At 40.0% G+C, this 19,072-nt stretch overlaps 1 protein-coding gene across 7 annotated transcripts in view; it reads right to left on the bottom strand.

Moving 5' to 3' along the window:
- PALS1 (protein associated with LIN7 1, MAGUK p55 family member) overlaps window positions 1-19,072 on the bottom strand; it is a 136,522-nt gene that overhangs the window by 25,008 nt on the left and 92,442 nt on the right. For 6 of the 7 annotated variants that reach the window (XM_073348379.1, XM_073348378.1, XM_073348382.1 and 3 more), the window contains 5 exons: window positions 13,635-13,712; window positions 10,670-10,816; window positions 9,699-9,860; window positions 5,432-5,509; window positions 132-315 (listed from right to left, as the gene is read on the bottom strand). In XM_073348379.1, the coding sequence (XP_073204480.1) occupies window positions 132-315; window positions 5,432-5,509; window positions 9,699-9,860; window positions 10,670-10,816; window positions 13,635-13,712 (649 nt within the window). The remainder of the gene's footprint in view (window positions 1-131; window positions 316-5,431; window positions 5,510-9,698; window positions 9,861-10,669; window positions 10,817-13,634; window positions 13,713-19,072) is intronic. The other variant, XM_073348383.1, reaches the window with a different exon arrangement.

Genomic DNA, 19,072 nt, shown 5'->3' with positions numbered 1-19,072 from the left:
ACATTTAACGAGCCAAACTCCAGGATATAAAAGTCTCTCAAGACTTTTCACTTGCTGTAGTGGCTTGTATTCCAAACAATGGCACCTCAAAATTTCTGCACATCTGTGTTTTTGGTTACATTGCACTGTACCTGGGATAAGGCCTGCCAAAGGCTGATTGTCTTCATCTCCATCTCGGTAGGCCTGCCACCAGTTTGGATCTTCTTGGCTGATCACATGGAGTATATCTCCCTTTTGAAAAGACAGACCTAATTCTCGGCAAGGTACATAAGGATCATCAGAAGGATCGTAGTCAAAATGTGCTTTCACGTGTATCTAGGAAACAAGAGATATAAAAATAAAAGGGAAAATATATTTAGTAATTCCAAGGATTCATATCCCCTAAAACATTCTCTCCCTTTGGCTGTGAAACAAAATCTGTGACAAGTTGTAATTTCAATATTTGAGTCAGTCTCTTGTATGCAGGTATGGACGGCACTACTAATATATGTATAATGGTGGGGAAAATATAGCCGTACCAATTTGGGGGAAGGTTAGAAACTGAAGATGAAGGCATGAAAATCCTTTCATACAAATGACTATGTGCCAAAAACACTGAGGTGAAATAGTTCAATCCAGTTAATGAAGTTAATGGAGACACACATAGGGGTTTTGGTGGCACTTTTAATGCAAATTCCTAGTTTTGCTACTTAATTTTGGCTAAAAGGGAAGACTACTTATCTGTAGTTCTGCTTCTCTGAAGACATCATTACACTGGACTCTGATTCTTGTGTTAGCACTCTTTATCGCAAAGCCTATACAACTCCCTTAGCTCAGATTTTTTTCTCTGACCAGATACTGATTTAATTCCTTGAGATCCTGAAGGGTCAGGGTCCTCCTGGCTTTTTTGCTCATCAGGAAGTACCTAGCATAAAATCCATTTCCTTTTTCACGAAGTTGCACAAACTGATGACTGTCTTTGCCAGGAGGGACTGGATTTCCTGCAGCATTTTTTCCTGACACTGAGAAGAGAGAGAGAGAATTCTTGGGCACTGACAATCTGGAAGTATTTCTGAAATCCTGATTTAGTTGCTTCACCGAACTGAGTTTGCACCATGTGTCTAAGGTGGCCAGGGCTGACTAGGTGTAAAAAGCTTTTAAGTTTGCTCCAAGCACGGATATCCTGGCAGGATACTGAAAGTAGCACATATGGTACACATTCTGGAACCCTAAAGCTTTTGCTGCTTGTACGAACTGGGCTTAGAACCAGTCAGCTTCTGCAGCTGATGAGGCTGACCACTCTGGAGCTGGGATCCTTTGAAATCAGTTGTAGATGGCTTATAAGAAGAAAAACTTCTTTTGCATCTTTTAAATTAGGGCCATGAAACAGGTCCAAGACACTAGTATGCATGTTATTTTTCCCCTCTGTAAAGAGGCTTACATCTGCTTCCCAAACAGGTTCTCTTTGGCATATAGCAGGTCCTTGAATTTTTTCTGCTGGAAATTAGATGTCTGCAGCCAAGCTGAAGGAATCCACTCAAAGTAGCATCCTTTGCAGTCATATCCTGCATTACAGGATGCTCACACCTGACATAAGGCAAAGTCTACACCATAATGGATAATTTCTCTGAGTTCCTGGTAATTCTCTTTGGAGGAAAATCAACCAGGGCAAAGGCCTTCTACAGCTGCCACTGGCCACACAGGCCTGGTTGAGCCAGGTGCATCAATCACATAAGGAATATGTGATAAGGCGAAGTAGGCTAAAGCATGAATGAGTAAAATCCAGGACACGCAAGGTGGTAGAGAACTGAAATTAAGTGTGCTGAAAAGATGTGCCAAGAATAAATGCACCAAATCACTAATATTACAGCAACCGAACACTGAGGCTCCCTAAGCAGACAGCCCGAAGCACTGGAAAATGTACTGCAGCACAGAGCTAGGTGTCAGAGAGTACAAAACCCACATTAATAAGGAATTTAGCTAACTAGTATAAAAGATATGCCTGATCCTCTAATAGCCACAAAGACTAATCACAGCAGGAAGTTTCTTCTCTAGGTGTGCTCAAGAAGGAACTGTCATAGGCAGAGGTATATGTAGTCCGTCATGGGTAGTGCATGACACTGCTATTCCTCTCTAGTGCCAAAAACTACTGTGCTATGGGAATTCTGTTAGATTTGGGCTAAGGAACACTAAACTTGTGAAAAGCCTAGATCCTGCCTACAGACAAGGCAAAACTCCCCACCAAGACAGTTGAAAATGGATACGAGAGGCACACATTTCTGCTTTCCCCACCATGCTGCATTCTATATAGGTAAAAGGGGGTTCCAACTGCTATAGTATCTTTGGGAAGGAAGGAATCTATTCCCTTTGCCAAAAAGAGGTAATTCTGGAATACAATTTGAGAATTTGCAGCCAAATTAGTTCCTTAAACAGGAAAAAAGTCTTTTTAAAAAAAGGTCTGAAAACAGAGAGGCCTGGAACCATGCACCCGCTTCTGTGAAGGCAAAAATTAAACTAGCTGGCTTGTCAGAGGAGGGGCATAGTCACTGGCAGGAAGGTTGACGGGTCTGAGCTTGTCTCCAAGCTGCAACAGTTTGAAAGTTCACTGTGATAGACTATGGACTTTAGTATGATGAAAATACTAACTCTATCTAATTAAGGGAGTTTACCAAAGTGCTATTAGTCACAGGTATGTGGCAAAACAAAAAAATCTCACTTCACACTGCAGAAGCCTTCTTCCATTATACAATGTTTTTCACTACGTAATAATTTAAATAGGAATTATAGTCACAGAACACACACAGTAGATCCATACATGCTGAAAAGGTTGGTGAGGAGAACTGAGAACACACACTCCTTTTACAGAATGTGAAAATGCAGTCAATTGCCTATTTTTATGAAGGTAAAGAAAATCCTTAGAGGCAGTATTGTATGTGCAGTGGAATTTGCTTATAGTCAAATAATTTTTCTGGGGAAGAGATCACTTCATTAGTACCAGAGTTTTACTACTGTCTGAATTACAGTTTTCAACACAATGGTGGCTATATGTAAGAAACAAATTGACAGATTATAAATTAAAAAGCCAGAAGGGACCACTGTGATCATCTAGTTTCCTGCATACCACAGGCCATAGGACTTCTGTGAATTAATTCCCTTTTGAAAAACATCCAACTAGATTTAAAAATTGCCAGTGATGGAGAATCCACCACAATCCTTGGTAAATTGTGCCAATGGTTGATAAGTGTTGGTTTTTTTTTTTTACCTTGTTTCCTGTCTGAATTTATCTAGCCTCAACTTCTAGCCATTGTGTCTTACTATACTTTTTTCTGCTAGATTGAACAGCCCACTATCCAATTTTTGTTCCCCCTCCTGGTACTTATATGATTAAGTCACCCCTTAACCTTCTCTTTGTAAAGCTAAATAGACTGAGCTCACTGAGTCTCTTACTATCAGTTTATAGCATGTTTTCCAATCTTTTAGTAATTCTTGTGGCTCTTGTCTGAACCCTCTCCAGTTTATCGACATCCTTCTTGATTTGTGGACACAGTAGTCCAGTAGCGGTCACATCAGTGCCAAATTTACAGATTATTAATAATTTATGATTTCACAAGCTCTCTCTGATCTTTTAAAAAAAACACCAAAAAAAAACCCCACACTTTTTATTCTTTGTCATTTTTCTGCTCAGCCCCCAGAAAGACATTTTTCTAATATTTTGGAAATTTAAACTGGATTAAGGAGATAATTATAGGTCTCAGGTTACTTTTACTGACCTTCAATGACAGCAAAAAACCTACAGGCACATAAAGAGTAGTGAATGCAGTATTAACTATTCTGATTGGTCAGCGTCAGATGACCAAAATTCCTTGTATCTAGATCTGTCTTTCATTATAAAAGTAGTACAACTCCATAGGAATGCATTAAAGGTAACAGAGATTTCATTTTTACTGAAAGAAAAGGAGTACTTGTGGCACCTTAGAGACTAACAAATTTATCTGAGCATAAGCTTTTGTGAGCTTCAGCTCACTGCATCTGATGAAGTGAGCTGTAGCTCACGAAAGCTTATGCTCAAATAAATTTGTTGGTCTTTAAGGTGCCACAAGTACTCCTTTTCTTTTTGCGGCTACAGACTAACACGACTGCTCCTCCAAAACCCATTTTTACTGAATTATAGATGAGGTTTCATTATAAGTGATGCTTGCTTATCAGTCTCCCACCATGTTACTGTAATTTAAAGGTTTTGTTCATCTTTGACTAAATGTTGCATAACGCTTTACGTAAGCTGCTATAGTCCAAGTTAAAGATAACTCAAGACACTGTTAGCTAGAAACAAACATTTTAGAAAGATCTTCAATTTACTGCTTTTTTTTCCAGATAAGTTTTGCAAGTTAAGGCACAACTCACCACTTTTTAATTCCACCCCCTATCTGTAATGGAGAAATGGATATTCTCAAAAGAAAAAAAAAAAAACAACTTCAGAACATTTCAGAAGTGCAAGCAGCTCTAGATTTAGCATTTCTTACTTGTACATGTTTAGTGACTGACAGTAAGCAACGCTATATAGGGTAGGTCAACATTTGCAGCAGCAGCACGTAGAGTACAGACACTGGATGCCCAGCTAGCACACGTATAAACAGCAGTGTAGATGGTGAGACACTACTTATGTGAGTAAAGTACAGACATGCCAGAACTCTAGTGAATATAGCCTGCATAGCTCTCTACATGGCCAAGCAGGACCTGCCATATCTACACTGTTTTTAGCAGTGAAGGGTCCTGCTGCCTCCCTGTTGCAGTAAAAGACTCCAGCAACAGGGAGCTGCTGGAGCCTTTTGCTGCCTCAATGAAAGACTCCACTGCCTCCCCCCCACTAAAGTCTTTCACTGTGGTGTGTAGTCACATGTACTCTACACATTGCTGCAAGCACAGACAAGGCCATAAACTGAGCACAAATGATCACATTTTGTTGGAATTGCCAAGGCCAATGGTTCTCAACCTTTCCGGGCAACTTTTCAGGAGTCTGATTTGTCTTGCGTACCCCCAAGTTTCACCTCACTCAAGAACTACTTGCTTACAAAATCAGACATAAAAATACAAAAGCGTCACAGCGCACTTATTTACTGAAAAATTACTTACTTTCTCATTTTGTCTATATGAAATTTTAGTTTGTACTGACTTTGCTAGTGCTTTTTATGTAGCCTGTTATAAAACTAGGCAAATATCCAGATGAGTTGATGTACTCCCTGGAAGATCTCTGTGTACCTGCAGGGGTACACGGACCCCTGCTTGAGAACCAATGCTCTAGGCAGTCACCTGTGATTATTTTCAGCAGTGTTACTCAAATCTTTGAGGTCTAAATCAATTTCTTTTGTTTCGTCCTGTAAAATGACCCACAAAAGACCTTTGTAAGCACTGGGTGAAAAACAACGGTTGTAAGATTAACATAAATTTCACTTACAACTGTCTCCTTGGCAGGAGGCGGCTTGCTCTGTTGACTGGGTATCAGCACAAATGTCAGAGTGCCATGCATGTCAGCCTGCAACAAAAAACAAGATTCCAGTAATCTACACCATAAATACTTGACTATTTGAATTAGGGATTCCAATAAATAACATTTACTGTTTTCAAAATGCAATACAAATTCCAAGAAAATCCAGGCCCTATAATCAAATGCATCATTATATCACTATGTGGGTTAAGATTTATAATAATCCCAATATACATACATTCCTAGAGAAAAGTGACACAGTAGGAAAGACTAAAGAGCTTGATGCTGATCTCCAGATGATGGAAGCCTAGAAAGCTTGGTTGTACAAATTATTTTCTCTATACAACTTTACTGAGAAAAGATGGGGAAATTAGAGAACTACAAGGATTACAATTCTGCCACTCTTTTCTGAGTTGTTAATAAGTCAGTTAATACTGGAAAAGAAGCTAAAACAAAGATGAAAATGTTCATGGTGAACTCAAATTTCTTTCAGTTATAAAACAGTGTTTCTAATTACAAGTGTAAAGAGAGTGCTTGCTTATACTGAAACATTGCCAAAATGTACATAAACAAATTTACAGTATTTTCCTCACGTCAAGGCACAAAACCATCATCCATAGAAATTATATCACTAACAGCTAAAATATTTAATTGTTAACCACAGATGTTGTGCTCAGTCCTATAAAGAAAGTCAGCGAAGTCCTTGCCCTGAAGAGCTCACATACTTAAGATCCCAATCCTGTAAAGACTTACACATACACTTCAATTTACACACCACGTAGTTCTCCTGACTGACAAGTCAACTCACAGTGCTTAAAATAAAGTGTGTGTGTAAATGATTGCACAATGGGGTTCTTAGGACCTGATTTATATGGTGCAGCAAGCATTACACTCAATTATGTTTGCACAATCAGGTCTTATGAAAGCAGTGCATGGAGTGTGTACAGCTCATTTATACAGAAAGAGGTCAGCTGACCCTTCCATGGGACTTAGAACCAGGAATTCCTGAATTCTATCCTAAATTACATTGATTTGTTGTATGGCCTTTTGTAAAACGAGGATAACAAATTTATCTTCTGTTGCATGGATTAGCTGCTGAATGATTGTAAAGCATTTTAGAGTTAAAAACACCAGAAAATTATTATACATAAGATTATGTTAAAAGGTTGCGAAGTCAAGCACTCAAAAGTTAAGAAACCCTAGCATTAAGGTTGCCCATATAACCTTAACTTGAGGGTGGGTGGGTGGGTGGCTGTGGGGGGGTGTGTGTGTGTAATAATACTATATAGTCTTTAGTTACACAATACTACATTCAATCTTCCATTATATGATTCTATCTGGTGGGAGCTATGTCAGTATGGAGTAAGTCAGGGGTGGGCAAACTATGGCCAGTGGGCTGGATCCTGCCCATCAGGGCTTTGGATCCGGCATGCAGGATTGCCGCCCCATGCTGCTGCTGTAAGCAGCTGGCACAAAGTCCCTGCGGCCTCTAGGGGAGGGGTGGCAGAGGGCTCCATGTACTGCCCTCGCCTGCAGGCATCGCCTCACCCGCAGCTCCCATTGGCCAGGAACGGGGAACCGCGGCCAGTGGGAGCTTTGGGGGGGAGGTACCCGAAGGCAAGGGCAGTGCATGGAGCCCTCTGCCTCCTCCTCCAGGGGTTGCAGGGATGTGGTGCCAGCCATCTCCGGGAGCGGCACGGGGCCAGGGCAGGCAGGGAGCCTGTCTTAGCCCTGCTGCGTGCCACTGCCACCTCAGAGCCGCTCCAGGTAAGTGGCGCTGGGCCGAGCCCACACCCCGCGCCCGAGCCCCCTCCCGCACCCCGACCCCCTGCCATACCCTGCACCCCAAACCCCTGCCCTGAGCCCCCTTGTACACCCCGCACCCCTCCTGCGCCCCAAACCCTTGCCCTGAGCCCCTTCCTGCACACCGCACCCCTTCCTACACCCCGCACTCCCTCCCCCAGGCCTACATTCATGGCCCTGCATGGAATTTCCCCACCCAGATGTGGAGTTTGCCCACTCCTGGAGTAAGTTCTTCGCAGACAATCTTCAGAACACAATACTGCCAAAGTCTTATAAACCTCTACTAAGCACATACAAACTGATTTTTCAGAGGCTCATAACTTGGCTAAATTTGAACAGATTTTGCAGGGAGGGCAAACTACATCCCTAGCTTGAGCCCCACCCCCAACAAATTTCAAGTCCCTGCTACAAAAGTATGGATGTTTAAGATATTTTGAATCAAATGGTTGTAAGATTTTTTTTTAAACTTGGACAAATTCCCTAAATTCTCTCTCAAAGAGCTGAACAGTTTTAGCTGAAACTTTCGGAAAAAAAAGATTCAGGTAGATGCAGACAAAGTTCAGGCTGAAAGTTACAGCCTAAACAGTTATAACAGGGACTTAAGATTGCCTAACAGTGTCCATTGTAACTATAGACATAGTTACCAGCTCCACCTATAACTGAAGCAGTCTTCTGTTGTAGGGGAAGCTAGAATCCTTCACTCCGATACTGGCAGGTGTGATGATTTTGGAGTTTTGTCTATACATCTTACGAAATGATATTATGAAATGTATCATTAAATTGCTGTATCAAGGAAAGCCTCTGTATGTGTATCACCATGAACTGGCAAGATTGTACCATGTCTTCCCCTGACCAGGGACAATGGGGAATATTTAATGTTAATGATGTTGCTTTGAAATACACAGGAAGTTGGAGCAGGAGGAAGAAAAAGAACAGTTGGACCAAGGTCAGAGGTGGTGAGATTAGGAAGTAAGTACCCATGTTTCAGCAACCCAAGGAATGCCCTGCAGTAGATGGATTTGATAGTTCTGATCCAAATGATGCCCTGGGATGGTAAGGAAACTGCACCTACCGCAGGGGCCCTGACAGGGTAAACAGTAACCCAACTCAGAAGGCTCAAAATCTTTGGTGGGATTCTGGGAGAGGGTGTGTTTAAGTTTCAGGAGAATCTGATGGGTCACTATTTGTTCAGGGGGATAGGCAGCTAGACAATAGGTTCCAGCTCTCAGGAGGGGGTACCAGACTGAAGGTCTGTGCTCTGGAATGTGCCTAAGGACCCCACACACTGGGGCATGGCTCGGATTCATTCAGGCTCCACAGGCTTAAAGCACCTCGGGCCATGGTTTTGGGTCCCTTCACAGCAGCCTAGTGAATGGCTGAGAGGGGCACATTTGATCGGCTTCTGTGCCAGTATGCAAATAAATTCTAAGTGGACTTTTAATTTATCCCAAGTTACTAATGTGATTATCCTCCAGTTTCAAAAATCTTTTCAGCTGCCATATTAATAAAAGTGATACTGAACATTTTTACCACCTTGAATGAAGTTAAGAGGATACCAATCAGCTTCAAAATCACACTTCCATCTAATTGATCTATTGAATTTTCTCACATCATTACAAGACACTTCTGAGATTACTGTGACAAAGAAATTAGAAATATCATTGCTGACAAAAACTGAAACAAAATGATCCTTGAAGGAAGGAAGGAAGGACACAGAAGACTGGTCTTAATCAGGTCTAGTATGGCATGCTATCACACCCCTTCAAATTTGCTGCTTAGAGGCAGAACCATTTGAGGCTGAAGTGGGTAATGCTGAAGAGAAAGACCACAGACTCCTCTGATGTAGGTGAGCCTGGTTTACTGAGTGCTTGGACTTCTGAGAATAGAAACCTAATGAAGATGACCATCAAGATCTGGAGAATTTGAAGGACTACTTTCTTCAGACAATATTTTCATACCTCTTAGAACACTGCTTTGTCAGACTTGCCAAAAGACCAGATGTGAAAAGAAAAGGAGTACTTGTGGCACCTTAGAGACTAACCAATTTATTTGAGCATGAGCTTTCGTGAGCTACAGCTCACTTCATCAGATGTTTACCGTGGAAACATCTGATGAAGTGAGCTGTAGCTCACGAAAGCTCATGCTCAAATAAATTGGTTAGTCTCTAAGGTGCCACAAGTACTCCTTTTCTTTTTGCGAATACAGACTAACACGGCTGTTCCTCTGAAACCTGTCAGATGTGAAAAAATTCTCTAGGTCTAACAACATTATCAAAAACAAAATACATTTCTTAAAGTTAACTAATTAAAATTATAATTATGATGTTTGGATCCAACTCCTTTAAAAAAAAAAAAAAAAAAAAAAAGAGCGGCAACTTGAAAAGGTCAGACAGCAAATATTCCTGGGGAGGGCGGGGAAAGAAGGAACCACTTACCAGCAAATCAAAAACTTCATTAACATCTTTTCCACGAATCTCAATGCCATTAATTTCCAGAACTTCATCCCCTTCATGTAATAACCCACTCTTCTCTGCAGCACCCCCTTTCACTATTCGACTAATGATGACAGAATCCATTTCATTGCGCACTGTAGCACCCTACACAATTGCAAATAGATAATCTGAATGTAAAACAAATATGAAACTCAGGGATATATACTGCATATATTTTAAACCAGTGGATAAAATTTCATATACTACAAATGAAAAACAAACTTAGATGAACACATCCAAAGCTTTGACTTAAAAATAGATATTCAGTTCTTAAAGCAGAAACAGGAACTTCTAATCTGCTCAACAGTGATTAAATTTGAGTTGTACATTATGACAGAAATGTTTTAAACAACTTTTTTCCAAATAGGTTTATGTAGAACGTGAAAAACAGAACATAAGAAAGGTAAAAAATGCAGTTGTTGGCACAGTAAGGATTAAAACTCAGTTTCAGCAAACCCTGAGATACTGCCTTCTTTAGGAAGGCCTTCTTTCAAACCCATTGACTTTTCAACAGATGTACTACTGACTTTGCTCTAAATGGCAGCAACTTATGTTTCAGTATTAGAATAAATTAATATAGCCTCAGTATAAGAAATATGCATCAGCCATAAACATTTTTATTTCATGAACCAAAATTACTATTAGCTCTCAAAGTTTAACCTGCATACCGATGATAAAATTCCAAAACAAAATAATGACCTGCAAAAGGAAAAAAAATTGTGTCCCCTACTTCACCTATAAAGAGAACACCTCTCTCTCAATAATTAAAAAAAAAAGGGGGGGGAGGGGTTTGAACACTACTATTAGGACAACTTCCCCCACCAGGGAGTCTGGAAGAATAAAAGTAAATTGGACAGTTCAAGCCTCATTTTCTTCCAGAGCAAGGGATCTGCTGTCAGAGTAACAATACTTACCAATGGAATATCTCGAGCCTTCTCAATGCGAACTATTTTAACTGTCTCCTCTCCATACAGGCCAAAGTTCTCATAAACCCTTTCATTTGTCACTGGCTCTGGCTGCATTTCTTGCTCTGCAACCTTATCATGAGCTAATAGAAGTGCCTAGTGTTAAACAAAACAGACAATACAGTTTAAGGAAATCATGCCTTTCATACCTACATGAAGCACAACAGAAATTCACTAATTTGTACTAACTAGGATATCCATTGCAAGTTAGAGAACTGTGCAAATTATCTGGTAAACAAATTAAAAAATCCTAAAGATCTCTATCACAATAGCATGGTTAAGTTTTAATTATACTAATTCATAGTGAGAGCCAGATATATTCCACAGCTGCAGAATTCACCCTTGCTGCGAAAGTGTGCTTCAGAATCTTAGTTTTTAAAAAGCTAATATTCTAGTCTTTATGATTAAGAACATAAGAAGGGCCATACTGGGTCAGACCAATGGTCCATCTAGCCCAGTATCCTGTCTTCTGACAGTGGCCAATGCCAGGTGCTTCAGAGGGAATGAACAGAACAGTGATTCATGTCCTGTTGCCTATTCCCAACTTCTGGAAGACATAAGCTATGGACACTTAAGAGCATGGTTTTGCATCCCAGCCCATCCTGGCTAATAGCCATTGATGGACCTATCCTCCATGAACTTATCTAGCTCTTTTTTCAAGCCTGTTACAATCTTGGCCTTCACACACCTTTGGGCAAAGAGTTCCACAGATTGACTGTGCACTGTGTGAAGAAATACTTCCTTTTTTGTTTGTTTTAAACCTGCTGACTATTACTTTTATTTTTAGTTCTTGTGTTATGAGGCATAAATAACACTTCCTTATTTACTTTCTCCACACCAGCCCTGGTTTTATAGACCTCTATCATATCCCCCCAGTTGTCTCTTTTCCAAGCTGTAAAGTCCCAGTTTTATTAATCTCTCCTCAGATGGAAGCTGTTCCATACCCCTAATAATTTTTGTTGCCCTTTTCTGAACCTTTTCCAATATATCTTTTTTTGAGATGGTGCGACCACATCTGCACACAGTATTCAAGATGTGGGCATACCATGGATTTATATAGAGGCAATATGGTATTTTCTGTCTTATTGATCCCTTTCCTAATAATTCCCAACATTCTGTTAGCGTTTTTAACTGCCACCGTACACTAAGTGGATGTTTTCAGAGAACTATCCATGACGACTCCAAGATCTCTTTCTTGCATGGTAACAGCTAATTTATATGTATAGCTGGGATTATGTTTTCCAGCGTGCATTACTTTGCATTTATCTACATTGAATTTCATCTGCCATTTTGTTGCCCAGTCACCCAGTTTTGAGAGACGATTGCAATGATAACCTGGAAAACATGAAGTGAATGTAAACTAATCTAGTGTTATCCTCCTGAGTTTGCTGACAGTCTGAATCAATGGCTCTGAGGGGTCTCAATACCCCATTTTACTTCACGTTAACTCTGAAACCTAAAGATGACAACCATGTCAATCTGTAGCTTACTGAACGTACGCTGATAAAATCTAATGACAAAATCAGTTTAACAAACACAGGGGCTGCTGTACTGCTTGTATTCATTTTCATATATAATTAAATACAAAACCTCCAGTTTTAATATTTGAAGCTGTCACTGTATTTTGATTATTTCCATTAAAGCACTGCAGAAATTAGTGGACTCTGCCACAAAATTTAAGTGCAGCTTGTCAGAGTAAACAGGGCCTTGTTCAGAGTATACTATTAAATATATATTTTTTTAAATGTAATGAAGTTTTAGTAAAAAGAGACCTCACCGTAGCACTCAGCTATTAAATCTTTGCCAAGAAATGTAGTAGAAGCTATTTTACTTATAAGTTGCAAGCAATGCACATTAATCACATTCTTCTGTAACTGACAACTGTAAATTTCACTAGCTGTCAATTCTTGTTTGTACAGTAGTGATATATGCTGGAATTTATACCTATGGTTTCAGACTCCTCCACACTCCCAGAACACTTTTTTTAGGGGGAGGGAGGGAAGAGTTGGGAAGGAAAAAGAATACTTTCCCAATAAAAAGACCCCACTCCAGAGCCTCCAAGCTCCAGCAGTCAGTCCAAAGGAACAGCAAATATTCCCCCAAAACAGCCAGAAGCGGCAGGGCACGATTACACTCAGCCAGGGGCCCCCTATCCACTTAATACTTCCACAGCACTTCAACGCCACCAATAGCAGCAAACCACCCGCCCCCCACCCCTTTTTTTTTTAAATCCATCTGAACTCTGGTCATTATCAGGCATTTGATGAATGCCTGTTTGCCCTTAACTTATCTTAGCTATTTCCCATCACAGGTCCTCTGTCAGTCTCACTCTCCCTCCCCCATAAACCTTTATCTCCCTGTTCACTCTGTATGCCACACTTTTTTCCCTTCCCTTGTTTGGATAGCAAGCTGTATGGGGCAAAAGTCTGTCTTCCTATGTGTTTATACGGTGCCTAGCACCATGGAGCCCCAATTCTGATTGAGTTTTCGGGCAACAGTGTAGAGGAAAATACTGTATTATATACCCATGCACCCAGTGCAGCTTCACTCTTCCAATGGTTATGTTTAAAGTCAATCTTCTGCCTTTTGCATAAACATTGAAGGCTGGCTTACTAGGTATGCAACTAAGTACACCTGAAGACTGGTGGCTGGCACTGAACCCAAGTGCGCATTTCAATAGTAAATGTCATTAGTAGCAGGAAGTTACAATTTTGTCACCTGTGAAACACGTTAAGTTTTCATTTTTCAATCACGTGGAGATTTTCCATATATTCGAGGAACACTCAGTTTTTAGCCTCAAGAAACAAGTTTCAAACCGGTGTTTTTATGGTGTTTGCAAGAAATAAAATATATAAAAACATTTTAAAAATCTACATAGTATAGATTACACAGTACCAACTTTGCCTAGTTTTACCTGAATGTGAGGGGCATTCAGCAAAGCACTAAGCTCCTGCCCATCTTTCTGGTGACTGGGTTTCAAAACACACTGTACCTAAAAGAGACCAAACAGTGAAAATCTGCTTTGCATAGTTGGCTAATTTAGCTCTGACTAAAGTTATCTTGAAGAAAGAAAACTAAATGTAATTAGCTATTTTACTGAGAGAAACAAAGCAAATCTGTATATTTATTACTCTGCCTCAATATATTTATAAAAAACTCTTAAGAAATAAGACATTTATGCAATGAGAATACATGAACTATTCTAATGTGTCAAATCAGAACTGTGCTTCTCTATCTAGGCTGTTATCCAGTACATTAGAGTGACATGAGCGGACACTACTGATGGACTAGGCTACTATAGGGAATGAATAAAAGATTAAGATCTGTAAAAGGAGGGCAGTCATTAAAAAACTATAAATGAACACATCCCCACAAAAGGTAGCCTATTTACCAAACAGCAGCATACCATCACAGACGTTTCTAAAATGTCATCTGGGTGACTCATAAATTACAGATAATTCCAGATTATTAATGTATTAAACTGCTTAGACTTCTTTTTCCTAGGAGTGGAAGATGGTCTCACTTTGTTCAAATTGCTGTTTCCACCGGCAGCAGAAAGACAGTGATTCTGATGCAGGGTTTCAACAGACCATGTCAAAGCCTTCCCTCAGACCCTGATAGAGTCATCAGACTTCCTTGTCTGGCTCTGAAAAATCCCTCTTGACAGGGAGGGGTGCCCTTTTCTTCTGCAACTCAGGATGTCAAAAAGCTTACAAGATTTACTTGGGAAAGCTGTCAAAAGAAGATGTATATCTCATGCCATCCTGACTACCAGGTCCTGACCTGCCATTGCTCAGAGGGAAAGACAAAGCAGAAAGGACGCCCTTATCTGGTGAGGAGGTGGAAGGGGGTTCCATCCATGGCTCTTATTCCTAGTCTCATCCTCCTCTGAGAAAATAAAAATATATGGGTTCAGAAGCACTGATGACCTTGAAAAGTCAGGCGAAAGTGACTGAAATGTCATTACAAGAGCCTTCCCCATTTTTAGGATCAAAAGACTGCTCTCTTTCAACTTTTGGGATATTCTTTCATCCTCCACTCTTGCTGATGACTTATCAGAAGGTGGTGGTAGAGGGTCAGATACCCAGAAGTGCTAAGAAAAGGGAAAAGAGAAAGATGATTGGTCCAGCAAAACAACTGAAGGTCCCAGGAAGTTCTAGTGCAATATTTGATTATGAAGAGCACCTGCAGCAGTGCTAGGAGCTCCTCTCTCATATCTGGTCCCATGGTAAGGGCCACATGGCTGCGCCTTGGAGCTTTGATCAGCCTCGCTGTTTAAAGTCTCCAAGTAGTTAATTCTCCATGGTAGTGAGAGGCAAGAGGTGAGCTAAGCAGGGTACTTGGTATAAAAAGTAATTTGTTAGGTGTACATGACAGCCGTTAACAGAATTACTTAAGAGGAGAGTTTCAGAGAGAGTTTAGACAGGGCATGAAAGAGGCTTTCCCTCCTGGTTCAGCTCTGTGCGATTTCAAGATGGCCAGCGATGGAACAGTAGTGGTGACCTGCAGTGGATGTGCCATGTTTTCTTTCCTGCCTGAAGCCAGAACAGATTTCCTGTGCATGAAGTGCAAGTTGGTCACTATGCTGGAGGAAAAGATTACTGGATTGGAGAGGCAAGTAAAGACACTACTGAGAATCAGAGAAGGTGAGGAGTTCCTAGATAGCAAGGTTCAGGGAATATCTGTGCCCCAGCTTCAAGGAAGAAAGGAAGAGGAAGTCGGAGAGGAGGCCTTGCTGTTCTTAATCACCAGAGACAAGAGGTCAGGGTGGCATTCCAACAGCTAGAGACAGGCGAGAGTGGGCACAGTGTGGCCACCAGAAAAATGCGGAGGTATGACTCACATGACTGGAATGTTAAAAAAATGGTTATAACCTATTCAGGAAGGATCAAGTAGACAAAAGAGAAGAAGTGACGTGATGTCAAAAATGGCATTACTTGTTTCCCAGTCACTGATAACTTGGAAGACAATGATCCTGAATGCTTATGGATCAATGTCCTAACAAAAACACCAGATGGGGTATTGGTCGGTATCTGCTACAGAGCACCAAATCACACTTTGGAACAGGATGACTGGCTTCTTATTTACCTATCTTTAATGTGTGTGTCGGGGCGAAATGCTGTGTGATCATGGGGGACTTCAATTTGAGTGATGTGCTGGAGGTCTGATCTTGCCAATGCTAAAACATCCTGGGAATGTCTAAATATTACTGAGGACAATTTCCTAACTCCAAGTGTTACAGTCAACATGGGGGAATTCTATATTAGACATCTTGTCAGAAAGAGGAACTGATCACAGAACTAAAAATTAATGGTAGCTTACATACAAGACCTGATCACATTTATAATGTGCAAACAGAATAAAGTACAGATCAGTAATTTTATTTATTTATATATATAGAGAAAGACAGACAGAGAGACAGAGACTCTACTTTGAAAGGGATAATTTCACAAAACTGATTAAGATTATGAGCCAAATCAGCTGGGATGAAGAATTTAATCAGAAAAATGTAAATGATAATTTGGAATGGTTTATAAACACTTTCCTAGATCTCCAAAAAGCCATAAGCCTACAAATCAAGGAAGAAAGCCATCTTGTGAAGAAGGAAAGTGAAGGCAGCTATAAAGAAACAATAAAATAGTATAAAACAAAAGGAAGAAATTGATGGTAATGAATATAAATCAGAAGCCTGGAATTGTAAAAAATTGGTAAGGGAAGCCAAGGGCCACAAGGAGAACTCTATGGTCATCAGGGTTAAGGACAATAAGGAGGAGTTTTTTCAAGAATAATAGGCTCAAAAAGAATCCTTACAATGATATTGGTTCATTACTACATGGAAATAGCAGAATTGCAGAAATGTTCAATTAATATTTCTGTTCTGTATTTGAGGGGAAAAATAGATGTAGTAATATCATATGATAACATTTTCCATTCTACTCGTATATCAGAAGAATATTGAACAGGATCTACTGAAGTTAGAAATTTTAAAATCAGCAGGTCCAAATAGCTTCCATCCAAGTTTTAAAAGAGCTGGCTGAGGAGTTCGCTGAACAGTGAATGTTGATTTCCAGTGAGTCTTGGAACACCGGAAGTTATTGGTGCGTCAATATTTTAAAAGAGTAAACAGGATGACCTGAGTAATTACAGGCCTGTCAGTCATCATTCCAGGGTAAGGTAATACAGCAGCTGATATGGAACTTGAATAACAAAGAATTAAAGGAGAAGAATATAATTAATGCTAATCAACATAGATTTATGGAAAGTAGATCCTTATTTTATGAGATTACAAGTTTGTTTGATAAAGGTTACAGTGTTGATTGGAAATATCATTGGAATAATTTACCTATGATCATGATGGCGTTTCCATTACTGGCAATTTTTAAATCAAGATTGGATGTTTTCTAAAATATATGCTCTAGGAATTATTTTGGGGAAGTTCTGTGGCTGGTTATACAGAAGGTCAAACTAGATGATCACAACGGTCCCTCTGACTTTGGAATCTATGAAGCTGACATCCCCACAGTAGAACAAAAAAATCCATTAGCACCAAAGCAGAAGCCTCTAGACAGAGATTCCCACAGCTCCTAGCTGCCAAGGAGACACTGAGCCCAAAAGGAAGTAATCGCAGATTGGTACTGAGAACACTGGTGAACCCTTCGAGCATCTCCACTGAGGTGTTTTGGGGAGATCAAGCCAAGGGGATCTAACAAAGGTCTCAAGAAGGATGGAAATGACCCAGCTCAGAGCTGAATATATATTTTTTTCTTCTTTGCAGCACCCTGAGGTTTGAGGTAGGTCAGCTGCACCATGGCCTGGTGACATCCATCAGTTGATGTACTATGAGACTCCTTTCTGTCAGTGCCATACGATTTCTTAGAGCTGCCAGAAACCAGAAGAACTTCTGCCAGCTTTGTCTGATGAGCTTGAATCTTCAAAAGTCTGTTGCCATGAGGAACCTTCTTTACAGGATGTATTCTCCAGAGAGCAACCCTTCTGCATCCGTTTTGACTTGACAGATTTTTGCACTCAAACAACTTCACAGAACCCGTACTTGTTTGAGATCTCCCCTTCTTCCTTGCCTGATGAAGGTTTTTGCATTAAGAAATTCTGCAGCCTCATCTCTCAATCCTTTTGGACCCCTTTGGAGAAGGATGAGCACACAGATCAATTCCTTGCCTCAGCAGTGCCTGACAACATTCTGAATGCTTGTAAGAGGCTGGAAATTTAGTGAGGCAAAAGGTTCACCTCTTGAAACTATGTTTCTTTGTCATCAAATCCATTGTAAGAGTTGGATCTGACATCCCCTCTAAATCTAAGGAATTTATAAAAAACCAAAAAATACCTAATACAAAGAACTACCTACAATTATATACTTTTTTGTTTGGTTTACTTAAGAATTTGAGACTTCTTCCTAAGCTACTGCATGATGCATAAATGGAATGGACAGGTTTCTATACTGCTACATCTGGCAGAAATCAGAAATGGGGACCATTAGTTGGGGCAAGCTATTTATTCTGTTGCCCCATATGAAGACCCACAGACATTACTGCTTCAAAAAGGGTTTATGGCCATGATTCCTACACAGTGGTTTTATGGAGGCAATGTCAGAAATTAAATTTCTTCCTCCTGCCCCCCTTTTTCTTTTTTGAAGTATCCATGCCTGCCAACCTGGCCCATTGAGACATTTTTCGTGCATTGTGTTTTTCTTCACTCAAATTGGATTGCTATTTGGAATAGTTTCATAGTTCTTTAAATGCTTTCATTATATGTATTCAGATGAAATACTACATTTCTCCTCTCTATACATTTAGTACCTTTATTACATCTGTGGGACTATTTAATTCTGGCAGATATAATAGCATGTAGAACATGTGTATCTTCCAGTGTGTCACATTACTATGCTATGGTCTGTAATAACTTCTGCAGATGTGAACAACTGTTCACAAATGGGGTTACTGTGATTCAGCATCAGAGTTGACTTGCCAAAAATGAGAGACCAAGTCAATGGCAGAGCTAATATTAAAACTAAAGGCACTAGTCTGCACTGCCTCTTATTTTTAAATTGGTAAAGCCACAGGAGTCTCCACCAGTTCTGAAGTAATCTTTTCTGTGTATAGCTTTATTCTCTATCTTGTTTAGTGATCTATTGTGCGCACATGGCAACAGTAACTTTATACTGGCCTCTTTGTTGCAGTGGCTTAGTTTTGTAGTTAATAAATCCACACCATCTGCTACATTATTCTTCTACCCCATAAATGCTTTGCAAAAAGTCTGCCATATTAAAAAAAATTCTACCAAATTCCACCAAAAAGATTAAGTTTTGTTTATAAGATATTAATTTGAAAATGTAAA

Source organism: Lepidochelys kempii, chromosome 6, assembly GCF_965140285.1.
Source record: "Lepidochelys kempii isolate rLepKem1 chromosome 6, rLepKem1.hap1, whole genome shotgun sequence".
In the NCBI taxonomy this organism is placed as follows: Eukaryota; Metazoa; Chordata; order Testudines; family Cheloniidae; genus Lepidochelys; species Lepidochelys kempii.
The sequence above is the reverse complement of the archived record's forward strand: the minus strand, read 5'-3'. Positions and strand labels throughout refer to the sequence as shown.